At 45.4% G+C, this 15669-nt stretch overlaps 1 protein-coding gene across 1 annotated transcript; it reads left to right on the top strand.

The window, feature by feature from the left end:
• Nucleotides 1-906: 906 nt before the first annotated feature.
• Nucleotides 907-14018, top strand: LOC120654641 (serine/threonine-protein kinase CTR1-like). Its single transcript, XM_039932228.1, has 18 exons — nt 907-960; nt 2589-2630; nt 2729-3030; nt 3102-3249; nt 3660-3763; nt 4293-4501; nt 4533-4683; nt 4765-4880; nt 5136-5176; nt 11032-11098; nt 11365-11467; nt 11547-11631; nt 12165-12263; nt 12610-12678; nt 12767-12898; nt 13039-13133; nt 13367-13506; nt 13596-14018. Exons 1-17 carry the CDS (start codon nt 907-909, stop codon nt 13461-13463), a joined length of 1914 nt encoding a protein of 637 aa, XP_039788162.1. The 3' UTR covers nt 13464-13506; nt 13596-14018.
• Nucleotides 14019-15669: the final 1651 nt, after the last annotated feature.

The following is a 15669-nucleotide window of genomic DNA, read 5'->3' as shown; positions in this document are numbered from 1 at the left end:
CTCTATGCATGTGTCTGAAGATTCAATGTGACAAGTATTATAGAAAAATTTTCACCAACTAAACAGGGCCTGAGTTCTTCACCCCATGCCATTGTAGTTGCAGGCAGTTAGACACTTAGGCTGTGATCTCCTAGGTCAAACAGAAATGGTGCTCTGAATGAGGTATGGTTTTGTGGCCGGTGAAGCCAGTGCCTTTTGCAGTTCTTGGTGATCGATGCCTTTCTGACGAGGCAATGTTTTCGGGCGTTTTCCTTTTTTCCCTTTCTCGTGATTACGTTGTCGGGGATGCGCTTGTCTGCTACGTTGACTAAATTCCTTCCAAAGGGGGAAAAGAAAAAAGAAAAAGCACATTGAACGAAAATGCAGTGATGTACTAGCCCTGTTCGACACGGTTGGTGACTGCACAATCCACATATTCGAAAAGCCGGTGAACATAGCATAGAAAATTAGCAATGCCGTACCCTTCGCATTTTCAATGGGACGTACTTCCTCGTACGTCGACATCTTCTGGACAACCACTTTTGGAAAGTCCTGAAAAATGCGTATGTGCTGGATAACTTTGTGTACGTGAAGACAATCGTAATGTCAGCAGGTGTAAAATATTAGGGTTGTTTGGATACAAGTGCTAATATCTAGAAGTGCTAAAATTTAGCATAGTTTATCTAAATAGGAGGGCTAATGGAACAGGCTAAACTTTAGTCAAGATTCAATTTTTTTTAAAAAAAAAAGTATAAGTGCTAATATGTGTTAAAGTTTAGTATTCAACTTTAATTCATCCAAATATATCCTTAATCACGTGTCTGCATAGGTTTTTGACTTCCTTTATATTTCCAAACTTTTTTCTGTCACATCGTTAGTTCGTTATCGAGGTGGTCGGAGATTGAATTTTCGAGTACGGCGCACGACATGGTCGACTGGGCACTGGAGCGATGCATTTTCTTCGTTCTCAAATGCGAAACCGTAGATTTTTTAAGCTTGAGACGATCAGACAGGGAAATGCTGGCCTTTGTCCTGCAATTTGGATGAGATCAAATAAACGTTTCAACACCAAGGAAGCATGCATTAGTTTCAAAAAAAAAAAGGAAGCATGCATTTGGGCCTGGCCCATTGGATGTGTCAAGATGCCTGGGCTGATTTACAAACTAATGTGTGCTTTAGGCCCATTAGAGTCCCTGCCCAGTAAGTTTACCCACTGTTGAAAACACTATCAAATTGTTGGGAAATTTGTGGGGCGATTATCTATCACTCCAGGTGATGGTTTTGCATTCCATCGCCTGAAGCACATGAATTTTTCCTCCAAATTATATTGGGCTGACCCATCAGTAGTAGAGATTGTCTGCTAAATAGAATAGAATTTTTGCATGCACGTAGAAGAGAAAAAAGTGCCGACATCACTCACCTACAATCGTTTTACTCATCTAAAAATGATTCTTTTATTCTGCGTAAGGTGTTGCATACCAAACCATATTTTGTGGTGTGATGGAAACTAAATTATCTTTTATGATGTGTGCAGCAAAAAACCATGCTTTTCATAATATCCCATGAACAAATTTTTTCTAAAATGTATCTAAAAAAGTTGTACATTTATGGAGTTTTATGGTGGTTGGAGGTGTTCTTCAAGTGTTTTATATTTCCTTAGTCTCCAGCACTCACAAATGAGGCGTGGGGTGGCATATATATAGCCCAACCCTCCAAACTAGCCGTTAGGAAAAGGCTGATGAAATCCCTTAACACCGGTTGATCCGACGCTCAGTTTTTGTCATCACCGGTTTAACCGGTGAGTGTATTTTCCCATCAACTAGCTGTTACTGCTCCAACGGTTACTTGATCAATTGCACCGACGCTCTTGAAATTATCGTCGGTTTAACCGGTGAGTGCAAGCTCAGAAAGCCCCCGAAAAATGGAGTCTCTGGACAACTGCACCGACGCTCACTTTGCCTTGATCGTCGGTATAACCGGTGCCGGTAAAACTCCTGTTGTTTCTTCGGCCTCCAAGTCCATTACACCGGTGAGTGTAAAACACCCAACGTCAGTTAATCCGGTGCCAAGTTCATTGCACCGTAAGGGCGGCCCTTCGGACCTAGCTACGTCTATCTTCTCTTTGTCATCACTTGAACCTAAAAGCCTGAGAATAGTCATCTTAACAATCATATTAGTCCAAGTATTGTGTTGTCTATATCAATCACAAAAATATTATATTAAAATATGGCATGAGATGCCATTTTCGCTACAACATCATAACACATGAGATGCTATTTTTTATTATTATTTTGATAGATTAGAATATTTAATAATAAACTGCTTATAGAGTTCAAAATTATATAAAAAATAACGATGAAAAATTATAACAATTTTTTTAATATGCATTGTGATATCCACTGCTATCCTACAAAATTTGAAATTAAAATTCAACATGTGTATAAAAAAATAAAAAAAATAAATTATATTATAAAGTAAAATGAATTAAATTGTATAGTTTAGGAGGTAAATTGAATCAAATTACGTATAGTTCAGGGGATTATTTTGACTTTAGCTACATCAAATAGAGTAAATTGAACTTTTTCTATAAATAAATATACTTGCTGCAGATCAATGTCGCGTCGCCCCAATCGCTCGCCCACCGCTTCTGGGTCTGCACGCCTCTCCCTCTCTTCCATCAGTTAACCGTCGCCGCCGGAAATGTGGGGGAATGCCCGAGTGACCCGACCCACCACCGCGTCGTGCGCAGGTCAATGGCAGCTTGTCCTACTACGACAAGGTCCCGGACGGCTTCTACCTCATCCAGGGGATGGATCCCTTCGTGTGGACACTCTGCAACGACGTGCACGACGGCGGCCGCGTCCCCTCCATCGAGTCCCTCAAGGCTGTCAATCCCAACGACACTGCCATTGAGGCCGTCATCGTAGACAAAGTGGCTGACTATGAGCTCAGGCAGCTGATAAGCATGGCGATTGATGTTTCTCGGAATCGTGCCGCCGACTCCAAGGAGATCGCCACTCGACTCGCTGGCGTCGTGTCCGCAAAGATGGGGTTAGTACTGCAACTGCCCGTCTCATTTGGTACACTAGCTTGTCTATCTTACGCGCATATTTCTGTTGAAGGGGATCAGTAGCAGCTACTGAGGAACACGAGTTGGGTCCCCGCTGGAGAGAGACTGTTGGGTTCCTGAAGATTAGCTCTGGGTCTGTTGTCCTTCCAATTGGAAAGTTATCGATTGGCTTTTGCTGCCATCACACGTTACTGTTCAAGGTGATCTTTTTTTTGTTTTTGTTTTTATATATCAGGTAATCTTGTATTTTGCTTTTACATTATGTGCTCAATAATGGTGACATGCCGTTACATTCTTCATCTCCACTTGCTATTGTTCCTGGGATATTAGGAGAAAATTGTTCTTTTCTGCGATGGAGTTGCAGTTATTCCTTTTCCTTAAGATTTTAAACAGATCTTGTGTGATATTCTTGTTCTCTCAGGAAAAGCTCATATCGTTATTGTTAACCAAATTATATTTATACTTTTATAAGAGATTATAAGATGCCCACCCTGAAGTACCCTGTATCCTTTTGTATAGTTCACCATTTCATTTTTCATCACCATATTCTTTTCTATTCTGTTTTCTTACATTGATCCTGTCTTTTTATATTTGGAATATAAACAAAAAGACACTGGCGGACTCCATCAATCTTCCTTGTCGCATTGTGAAGGGATGCAGGTACTGCAAAGCTACTGCTGCTGCTTCTTGCTTGGTGCGCTTTGGTCATGACAGGTTTCCTACCTTGACAAAATGAGCTGTACTCTTTATTACATTTGGATCATTACAAAGATGAGGATACAAAATTGTTAAGTGAGAGTTATCCTCTTCTTGTGCACATAGTGATACTTCTCAAATATCCAGAAATCATTAAAACATAGTGATACTTCATAGATCTAAATAACACTTATAATGTCTCTCCCCGATAGTTTTTTCTTCTTTTTATTTTGTGAAGCACAGTACACACACAACACACTCAGGTACATGCACACACTCACCTAGAACTGAATTTGCAGAGATACATAAGCATGAAGCTGGTCCACTGATATTATCATACTCTTTTCTAAATTCTTTAAACTTTTGATGGCAAGGCGATACAAAAATATAGTGGGCAAAGCATTCTAGAAAAAGAAATATAGAGGGACATTCTGTTAATATGTTTAAACTGAAATTATCTATTCATTGTTTAAATCTGTTTATCTTCCAGCTATGAACAGATGTAGATGCTGCATAATGAGTTCTTTAATTTATTTCCTGATGACAGGGAATATCTAATTGATTTGATAGGGAACCCAGGATTCTTATCTGAACCTGACTCCCTCTTGAACGGACTATCATCCATCTCGGTTTCTTCGCCATTGCGGCCACCGAAACATAACTCAGTTGACATTGCTGACAATTTCAAGTCGATGGCCAAGCAATATTTCCTCGATTGTCAAGCACTAAATCTCATGTTCAGTGATCCAGCAGTTGGTATCATCTGATATGTGTTTTATTATTTTAGGAACAGTTATCGACTTAGATGAGGCTGTGGGATCAAATATAGGTCTAAACTCATCACATGGAACAAACAGTGATTGCCAAGCTACCTTTCCTCATCTTAAGGCTGGTGCTCAACTCGGTTGTCAAGATGAAAATTTTATAATGCAAAGGAGGTTTGCAGCTAAGATTTCTGTCTAAAAGGAAAGGTTTATTTTTTCATCATCCAAAGTTGAGTATATTAAACACATTTTCAGTTTCCCAGAGGATACTCGGTCTGGACTAAGTGATCCCTTTAGTGATATGTCTCTTGACATAGAAGACTTGATTATCCCATGGAGCGAGCTTGTTTTGAAAGAAAAAATTGGTGCAGGTGTGTTTCCTCAGAAATTATGTACTTACAGGTTGTACTTAGGCTTTATGCTCCTTGTTCAAGTATAATATCATGCAGTTTTCTTTTATATTATGTTAACTCTTTTGGCCAAAATTAAATAGTTTCTCTGAGTTAAGGGTTTCAAGTTCTGTAGACCTACAAGGGCATGCATTGAAATTCAAAAACATGTACAGGGTCCTCTTTATTAAAATCTTAAATGTTTTTGTATTTTAATCTAATGAGGAAAACTTCCAGGTTCTTTTGATACTGTGCATCGTGCAGATTGGAATGGCTCGGTATGTATTTTTATCATTTATCACAAGCATTTTTTTTTTGCAGTTGGGTTTAGCGGATATTCTCTATATCCCTGTAGAGACATAAACACAGTATTTTATCTAGAACTAGAACATGTTAATTATGTTAGCTACTGTTAGCAAGGTGATTAGTGGGCTGGCCTTTGGGCCGTGGCACCCAGCCGTGCGGCTAGGGTTGCCTCCCCTTTTGGGTTTTGTGGTGATTGATTTAGATTAGGCAAGGATCTCTGTTGATTGGGTATTTCTATAAACCCTAGACTCTCCTTGCCTATATATTGTACTTTCTGTACCTTTGTTAATCAATCCACTAATTTCCCGTGCCATATTCGCTTTCATGGTATCAAGAGTCCGGGTTTCCCCTCGGATTTCTCTTCCGTTGCCCTAGCGCGCCGGCCCCTCGCCGCGCCGCGCCCGCGCGCCGGCCCCTCGCCGCGCCGCGCCCGCGCGCCGACTTCCCGTCGCGCGCGCCCACCCTCACTGCGCGCCGGCTCCCCTGCCGCGCAGCGCCAATGGTTGGCACCCCGCCATCCTCCCCCTCTGCCGTCACTGGCCCTGCCCTCACCGGCGCCCTCCAGATCCTCGCGGACAAGGAGGCAACGGAGGCCGCTACTGCCGAGGCGACACGCCTCGCCAAGGAGCGCCAGGACGCCCACGACGCCACCATGGCGCGGGCTGCCAAGGCTGATGCCGACGCCGCGGCCGCGGCCGCCGCCAAAGCCCTCGACGCTGCCCGGGTGCTTGCTGCCCAGGAACGAGCGGCCGCCGCGGCCGCCCTAGCCCCGCCAGGCTCTTCTGGGTCGGGTCCCCATGGTGTGCCTATGGACCTCCACATCGCCATGCTCCTTCAGGAGGCTGCTGCCCTCTTGAATCTGCATGCCCAGGCGGTCGCCATCCACAACATCCGCAGCCTCATCCCGTTCGTCCTCGACGTCGACTCCGGCAACTTCAGTCCCTGGCGTGATCAGTTCTTGCTGACCCTCGGCAAGTTCTCCCTCCAGGATCACATCCACCTCGATGCACCAGTCCTCTCTCCGGATTGGGGCCGGATGGACAGCGTGGTGAAGTCTTGGATCCTCGGCACCCTCGCTGAAGCCATCTTTTCTCAGGGCTCGACCGCCAGAGATGCCTGGCTCGCCATCGAGTCTCAGTTCCTCGGGAACAGGGAGGCTCGCGCCATCCAGTTGGAGACGAGGTTTCGCAACTTCGTCCAAGGCGACCTCTCCATCTCCGAGTACTGTCGCCGCCTGAAGAAGATGGCCGACGATCTTGGGGCCCTCGGCGAAGTCATCACCGACCGCACTCTCGTCCTCAACGTGTTCCGCGGCCTCAACAACAACTTCGCCCACGTTGGGGCCCTCCTTTGGCGCAGTCGGCCCTTTCCCTCCTTCCTGGAGGCTCGCGATGACCTCATCCTTGAGGAGATCACCCTGGAGAACCGGCAGCCCTCGCCGGCTGCCACCCTCGCCGCCTCCACAGGACCGCGGCCCCTCCTCCACAAGCCGGCTCCAGTTCCAGGGGCGCCGGCACCGGCTTCGGTTCTGGGGCGCCAACACCGGCTCCAAAGGCCACAACAGCCGCCGCAGCAAGCGCGGCGGCAATGGCCGAGGCGGTGGCGGAGGTCTTGGTGCTGGCGGGAGCGGCCAGCGCCCCAACACTAGCGCCCAGCAGCAGCAGGCTGGATCCTCTCAGCCTGCACCCGGCGCCCAAACCACAGCCCCCTCCGGGGCCTCGTGGCCGACCTTCTTCAACCCTTGGATGGGGACCATCTAGATCTGGCCTGGTCCTCGCCCTCCAGTGCCGCCCATGCAGCAGCCTCGCCCGCCTCAGCAGGCCTTCGTCGCACAGCAGCAGCCTGTTGATGGGGGCGGCTCCTGGACAGCACCAGGGCTGTACAATCTCATGGCCGGCCTCCCGTCTTGGGACCAGCAGTCGCTGGCCTCCGCCTTCAGCACGGCGTCGCTGAATCAGCCTTTTACTGGTGACTGGTACTTCAACTCAGGTGCCACCTCCCACATGACCTCCTCTCCCCATAATCATTCACATGCCTGTTCCCAGCGGTATCCCGCTCCTTCATCCATTGTTGTCGGTAATGGCGCTTTGCTCCCTGTCACTTCCACTGGCTCGGCTGCATTGTCTTCCTCTCTTCGTCTTAATAATGTTCTTGTGTCTCCACACATTATTAAGAATCTTATTTTTGTTCGCCAGTTTACCACTGATAACAATTGTTCTGTTGAGTTTGACCCTGCTGGTTGTTCTGTGAAGGACCTGCAAACTCGGGACGAGATAGTCAGGTGCAACAGCTCTGGGCCGCTGTACCCTCTACGCCTCCCTCCAGCGCACTCCCTTGTCGCCAAGACCGCCTCCCCACTTTGGCACCGGCGCCTCGGCCACCCTGGTCATGAAGCCCTGTCGAAGCTTGCTTCTAGTATCTCTTGTCAGATAGAGGATTATTCAGACTTATGTCATGCTTGTCAGTTAGGACGACATGTTCGTTTGCCCTTTCATACTTCAGTGTCTCATGTGTCTAGCAAGTTTGATCTCATCCATTGTGATCTGTGGACATCTCCAGTTGTCAATGTCTCAGGTTATAAATATTATTTGGTCATACTTGATGATTGCACTCCCTATCTGTGGACTTTTCCTCTGCGCCTCAAGTCTGATACTTACAGCACGCTCACAAACTTCATCGCCTACGCCTCCACTCAGTTTGGCGCCACTGCCAAGGCTATCTAGTGCGACAACGGGAAGGAGTTCGATAACTCCAGCGCTCGGACCTTCTTCCTCACTAGGGCATCCATTTACGCATGTCTTGCCCTTACACCTCACCTCAAAACGGTAAAGTTGAACGCATTATTCGCTCTATCAATAATGTTGTTCGCTCTCTACTGTTTCAGGCCTCCATGCCTCCCTCCTACTAGGTTGAGGCCCTCTCTACGGTGACCGTTCTGGTTAACATCTTGCCGACCAAGACCTTAGAGTTCTCCACGCCACACCTCGACCTTTTTGGCACACCTCCAGCGTATGATCACCTTCATGTCTTCGGCTGCAAATGTTATCCCAACCTGTCTGCCACAGTTCCCCACAAACTCGCCCCTCGCTTTACTCTCTGCGTCTTCCTGGGTTATTCCGCTCACCATAAAGGATACCGCTGCCTTGACCTCTCTTCCAATAGAGTCATCGTTTCTAGGCACATCTTTGATGAAACTGCCTTTCCTTTCGCTGAGCGCGATGGCCCTCGGCCCACCGAGGAGCCTGAGTTTCTTGATACTACTGATGTTGTGCCCGTTCCTATTGGACCGTTGCACAAGGTTTTGCCTGCAGGTCTTCCCACTGGCGCCGCCTCCTCTGGTGCCCCCGCCAGTCCCTCTGCGACTGCGCCCGGGGTGCCCCCGGCGCCCTCCGACGACTCCTCGACACGAGCGCCGGCCGGACTCTACGTCCCTCCCGTGCTGCGCACTCCAGGAGGCACGACGCCCGCCTCTGCGCCACGTGGGGCCACGACGTCGCCCCGTCCCGCGCCACGTGCGGCCACGGAGCTCTCGCCCTCGTCAACGACCACACGCTGCTATGTCCCGCCAGCGCTCCGCGCGGCCTGGACATCCTCTGCGGCTTCCCCGTCGTCGCGCGGCGGCCCATTGCCAGGATTCCCGCCCCTGGACGCGCCGCCGGCCGTGTCATCACACAGGTGTACACCCGTCGGCCACTCCCACCGCCGACTCCGACACCACCTGCACCTTTCTCCAGTGCGGCGTTGCCGAGCAGCACGGCTGCTGCTCCAGCCGTCCCATTGCCCAAGGGTGTTGTGGCGGTTCCTCCAGTCTCCAACCAGCATGCCATGTCTATGAGAGCCAAGAATGGCTTTCGAGTGCCGGCCCTCTACCACGCCACACCACTCTCCGCCGTCCCGAAGACCTACCGTAGTGCTCTGGCCGATCCCAATTGGCGAGTAGCTATGGTGGAAGAACATAATGCCCTACTGGAGAACCACACCTGGGATCTTGTACCTCGCCCTCCGCGAGCCAATGTCGTCACTGGGAAGTGGATTTTCAAGCATAAGTTCAACGCCGACGGGACTCTCGAACGTTATAAGGCCCGCTGGGTCCTCCGAGGATTCACCCAGCGCCCAGGTGTGGACTTTGCAGAGACTTTCAGTCCAGTCGTGAAGCCTGCTACTATCCGGACAGTTCTTTATCTGGCACTCTCTCGTCGCTGGCCCATTCATCAGTTGGATGTGAAGAACGCCTTCTTGCATGGCACCTTATCGAAGACAGTTTATTGCGCCCAGCCTTCTGGTTTTGAGGATCCCACCCATCCGGACTTTGTTTGTTGCCTCAACAAGTCCTTGTATGGGTTGAAGCAGGTCCCTCGTGCTTGGTACAGTCGGTTTGCCACCTTCTTTCTCTCCTTGGGTTTCGTTGAAGCCAAGACAGACACGTCTCTATTTGTCTATCGGCAGGGTTCAGACATTGCTTATTTGCTGCTCTATGTGGATGATATCGTCCTCACAGCTTCCTCTCCAACTCTTCTTCGGTGGATCATCTCAGCTCTTCAGTGGGAATTCGCCATGAAGTATCTTGGTGAATTGCATCACTTCCTCGGTATGCAAGTTCAGCATTGTGGCGATGGTCTACTTCTCTCGCAGCGGCAATACATGATGGATATTCTGGATCGTGCTGGGATGACAGACTGCAAGCCGTGCTCTACTCCGGTTGACACCAACCCTAAGGTCGCCGCTGCTAATGGTGCGCCCGTGGCCGATGCTACTGATTTCCGCAGTCTTGTACAGTACCTGACCTTCACGAGGCCTGATATCGCCTATGCTGTTCAGCAGGTTTGCTTGCACATGCATGATCACCGTGTACCTCATCTGGCGGCTCTGAAGCGCATTCTGCGCTATGTTCAGGGCACTCTACATCTTGGCCTTCTGCTGCGACCGTCTACATCTACTGACCTTGTGGTGTACACTGATGCTGATTGGGCTGGCTGTCCGGATACGCGCAAGTCCACCTCGGGCTATGCTGTGTTCCTCGGGGACAATCTCATCTCCCGGTCCTCCAAGCGTCAGAACACCGTCTCAAGATCCAGTGCTGAAGCTGAGTATCGCGCTGTGGCCAATGGTGTTGCCGAGGCTTCATGGCTACGCCAACTTCTACAGGAGCTTCACGCTCCTCTTCGCCGCTCTACGCTGGTGTATTGTGATAACATCAGCGCAGTATACATGTCCTCCAACCCTGTCCAGCATCAACGTACCAAGCACATCGAGATTGATCTACACTTCGTCCGGGAGCGGGTTTCCATTGGTATCTTTGTGTTCTTCAAGTCCCGACTTCGTCGCAATATGCAGATATCTTCACCAAAGGCCTTCAGTTTTCACGGAGTTTAGGTCCAGTCTGAATGTGCAGAGTGGCTGATGTTCAGACTGCGAGGGCGTGTTAGCAAGGTGATTAGTGGGCTGGCCTTTGGGCCGTGGCACCCAGCCGTGCGGCTAGGGTTGCCCCCCCTTTTGGGTTTTGTGGTGATTGATTTAGATTAGGCAAGGATCTCTGTTGATTGGGTATTTCTATAAACCCTAGACGCTCCTTGCCTATATATTGTACTCTCTGTACCTTTGTTAATCAATCCACTAATTTCCCGTGCCATATTCGCTTTCAGCTACAAACCTTGATATTCCTGATGTTTATGCTGCTTAGCTTAGCCATCATTTTAGTATTCAGGACACCAAAAACCTAATTTTCTTCACTATCCATCCATTGCTAAGCCTATGTCCAAATTACTTCAAGTCCAACAAGGATGGAAGAATTCTATCGGTAGGGTTACTTTTTTTTTATATAACTCAGGATGTTGCTGTAAAGATTCTAATGGAGCAGGACTTCCACCCAGAGCGACTCAAAGAGTTTCTGAGAGGTATGAAATGGAAGTACTGTATCTTGTGTACATTTCAATCGCATAATTCCCCTTGGACTTCATGTTATCTCTGCAGCTCTGAATGTGTCCCAGTATAAATAGATTATGTTACAAATTGATATACCCTACATATGACCAAATTAATGTCTAGAGTATTCTTTGAATATTGAATGCTTAAGCTGTTGCCTCATTGAGAATAATAATTGTACACTGATGTAGTATGCAATGTTTGTTTGCCATTTACTGTGTTGGGAACTCTCCTCTGTAGGTTGCAATTATGAGAAGTTTGCGACTTCCAAACATTGTTCTTCTTATGGGCGCTGTTACTCAACCACCTAACCTTTCAATTGTGACCGAATACCTATCAAGGTGCGTCTAACTTTCTGACTGCTAATATCAAATATGCCACATGCGTGCAGGACTTAATCTGTTTATTTTCTATGTGCAGAGGTAGCCTGTACAGGCTTTTACACAGGCATAGTGCACGGGAAAATCTGGATGAGCGCCGGCGCTTGAGTATGGCTTTCGACGTGGTAAAAAATTGTTTGTAAATAGTATCCAGTGGAACTGTGCATGCTTGGGAGACATGTGGTTTATAATGACAACCATATTGCATGGTCTTTGTTAGATGGTTTAGTTTATCAATTTCGTTTTTTATGTGTAAAAATATTTTTATGCATATTGAAGTCCTTGAGTAATAATTCAAAATGGAAGATGGTTAGAAACTTAGAATATGCAACAAAAAGATCATATATGAAACCTGAAATGTAGGCTCTGACATATGATATGCTGTAAGCAACCACAAAGTGCTGCGGAAGTGTGTAGTATTACCACTACAGCACCAAAAATTGTGCAGCGGTACTTGCATCGCTGCAATTAGCCTCTATCGGCTATATTGGGCTGTGGGGCCACTATGTCAGGCTATGAAAAACAGCATGTGAATCCATAGATACTTTCTTCAATATTGAATTGATATATGATTTGCATAAAGCTGAAGTTGACCTTTCAATTGAAATTGAAGGCACTCAATTTTTTAATGCTCTTTATTGTCATCTTGTTTGTATAGGCGAAAGGGATGAATTATCTTCATAAGCGCAATCCTCCAATAGTCCATCGGGACCTAAAGTCACCGAACCTGCTGGTTGACAAAAAGTACACTGTGAAAGTATGAACCTTTTCTTCTTTTTTCCTGTTTCTTTCAGTAGGACAACACTTATCTTCAATTACTTAAAAATGGCATTGCAGTAGTAATAAAATTTCAAACCTGATGATTCCTCATTCATTTCCTAGTCTTCTTGCCCATAATCATAGTCCGGTTGTCTCAGCGCGGGGGGGGGGGGGGGTATTATGATTAAGTTTCATCACATAAAAAATATATATACTACAATAAAGCTTACTTTATTTTTTTTATAGCCATTAGGATGCTGGCTCTCTAATATAATCATTTGGCTGCCTGTCTACTGTAACATCTTCTGTTGGTGCTTAACCAAAGTAACCTTGCAATACTGCAGGTCTGTGACTTTGGTCTCTCCAGATTGAAGGCGAACACCTTTCTGTCTTCTAAGACTGCAGCAGGGACAGTAAGTTTTGAGTCTTTTTTTTCTGTTTCATATGTTTTATTTTGGTTAATCAAATTCATGTGGTTAAATGTTTCTGTGTCTTATGCAGCCTGAGTGGATGGCACCAGAAGTTCTACGTGATGAGCCATCAAATGAGAAGTCTGATGTTTACAGCTTTGGTGTTATCCTATGGGAGCTCATGACATTGCAACAGCCTTGGAGCAATTTAAATCCAGCTCAGGTTTGCATATCTTGTTTTATGCATCGCAGATGTTTTCCAGGTTTCGCAAAAAAAAAGGATGTTTTCTAGCTTCAAACATACTTGATTGAGAGAATCATGAAACTTTCTATGTTTTTTTCATAAAACAACTTCACTTGTAGGTGGTAGCAGCTGTTGGTTTCAAGGGACGAAGGCTTGAGATTCCACGTAGCATCGATCCAAAAGTAGCAGCATTAATTGAGTCATGTTGGGTCAGGTATCTAGTAACATACTTGCTGTTATTTATCTTCTCAGAACTCAATGATCAAAAACTCTGTTCGGCTGCAATCATCCAACAGTATGTTTCTCTCACACCAAATCAGCACCATCCACCAGTACCAGCCAGACAGCAGTACTTTTCTCTCACAACAAATCAGCACCAGCCACCAGCCACAGCCAACCAAACAGAGTGAAAGTTGTTTTGATGAATCGTGTTATTTGTATTCACAGAGAACCCTGGAGACGGCCCTCTTTTGCCGGTATCATGGATTCCTTGAAACCGCTCATGAAAACACTACCACCCAATCAACCCCCGGACGAAAATTAGCAGTCCAGGAAACACAAGCTTCTGACATCTTAGGCAGCAAAAGGTGATTACCTATCCTATTTATTAAATATTAAGCATAGAGTTTCCTTTTCTTGTTACTATAGTTACGTTTATGTTCTGAAGTTTATTCAGATTATAGATCATACAGATTGCCGCACTGGTCATATTCATCAAGAATGAGGGATTTTGGGACAATATGTATAATCATTATACACTGCAGTGTACATAGAAAAGCAAACAATCTCTGAATAAATTTCCATCTGTCCAGTCCTAACATGATCTTCACTATTGGTCATCGCTTGATTTCCTGCCTCCTTGCCACTCCTCTATACTTGGGACGTGTGCAAAATGTATATCCGATCCCAAGAGTGTTTTATGCATAATAAACGATATCATTGTTTGGTGGACATTTATGCTTGATATATTTTAGCAATTTCATCATCTCATGGCTCATGGGATGTAGAATTCTTTAATGACTTCTTAATCTCCTCCATTACTTTGTAATGATTGATGTATAGACATGCTGGAATATTTTCTGCTTCCATCATCTGAAAATTACCAGTGTTTGGTGTGGATCACAGTTATGATTGGTTGCTTACTATATAGGTGTAGTCAAGCATATACGTCATTTTTCATACAACGATCTAGATAAGATCTGTCTTCAGATATTGATAACAAAAGGTATCCATACTAATTACTAAAGGGAGAATGCAATTTTCTCAACAATGTGCTGGTTCAATCTGCCTTGTTCATGTCGGCGTGGCTTTTCGAGTTGATTGGACAACCTTGCACTTGCTGTCACCTCCGGTCGGAAATACATGCTCCTTATTTTTCTGTAAAACAAAGAAAAATGAACTGAATGACACATACAGAGCACATAAGATCAAAATGAATATGGATTTGCAAAATGCATAAGGATTTAAAGTTTCTGATCCATGAGGGTTTATTCGGTCTGAAGGGGATTGGAGGGGTTGGAAGAAATTAATTCCTCTGCAAGTTAAAATATTCTCCAATCTCTTTTGATCCCCTTATGGAGAGGATTAACGGAACAACCTTTGAAGGAGAAAAGAATAGAGTCCACGGAACATAGCTGAGGTAGGAAAGTCTGATCTTCGTTCTATCCTTGGATGATTGGATCCAGCACACTACTGAAGCGCAACCAGGGTTCAATTTTTCATCGGAAACCGGTTTTCCGGTATTGGCCGGTAACGAAAAATTTCCGGAATTCCGGAATTTTCCGATCGGAAAACGATTTGAAATTCAAATTTCGGTTTTCGACATTTTTCGACCGGATTTCAATGTTTTCCGACCGGATTTCGGTGTTTTCCGACCGGAAAATGTTGGTGGTGATCGGAAATTGTAAAATCAGTGAGGAAAAATTAAAAATTTTACAGCACTTCGTCTAATTTTGCATATATAACAGTTCACAAAGCATAATAAATATTTCACACACCAAATATTAATAGGATTCACCTAAAACATGTATGTCCAATTGTCCATACAAGACACACAATCTAAATCCAATATAATGCAATACCAAGTCCATTGTCCTAGTCATACAAGCCATAGGTTCATTGCAATAATACAATATCAAGTCCATCGTCCAAGTTATACAAGCTGATCATATATAGGACATGTTTTGCTAAATAAACCCAACATGTGTAATAGTCATGTGAGGAATATATTATTTTTACGGAATCTATGTGTGTTTAGTCATGTAAGGGATACTTATTAAGAGTTTACATTTCTATTTCATATACGGATCTATATGTGTTTAGTCATGTGAGGGATATATTGTTTTTACAGATTTTGAATGGATATTTCGTGTTTAAATTATATATACATGTGTAATAGTTCCTTTGCAATACCATATATACCAAAATATTTTTTTACATTGCTAAAACAATGTTTTCCGACCGGAAAGCAATGAAATCCGGTCGGAAAATCCGGTTTTCGTTTTTTATGATTTTTTTTGAATTTTTGAATTTTGAAACCGAAAAATTCGAAATTTTGCCGGAAAATAGTTTCCGGATAGTACCGGAAAAGGAATTTTTTTCCGAAATCCGGATTTTCCGGTCGGAAATTTTTTCCCTGAGCGCAACAACCGAGAGAGAGCGAGACGGCGAGACCCCCCATTGCAGCAGCATGAGAGCATTACACGTGGGCTATTTGCAAATCTCCACTGGATCAGGTAGGGCTCCCGTTG

This window comes from Panicum virgatum, chromosome 1K, assembly GCF_016808335.1.
Source record: "Panicum virgatum strain AP13 chromosome 1K, P.virgatum_v5, whole genome shotgun sequence".
NCBI classification, from domain to species: domain Eukaryota; kingdom Viridiplantae; phylum Streptophyta; class Magnoliopsida; order Poales; family Poaceae; genus Panicum; species Panicum virgatum.
This window is presented reverse-complemented; position numbering and strand designations above follow the sequence as displayed.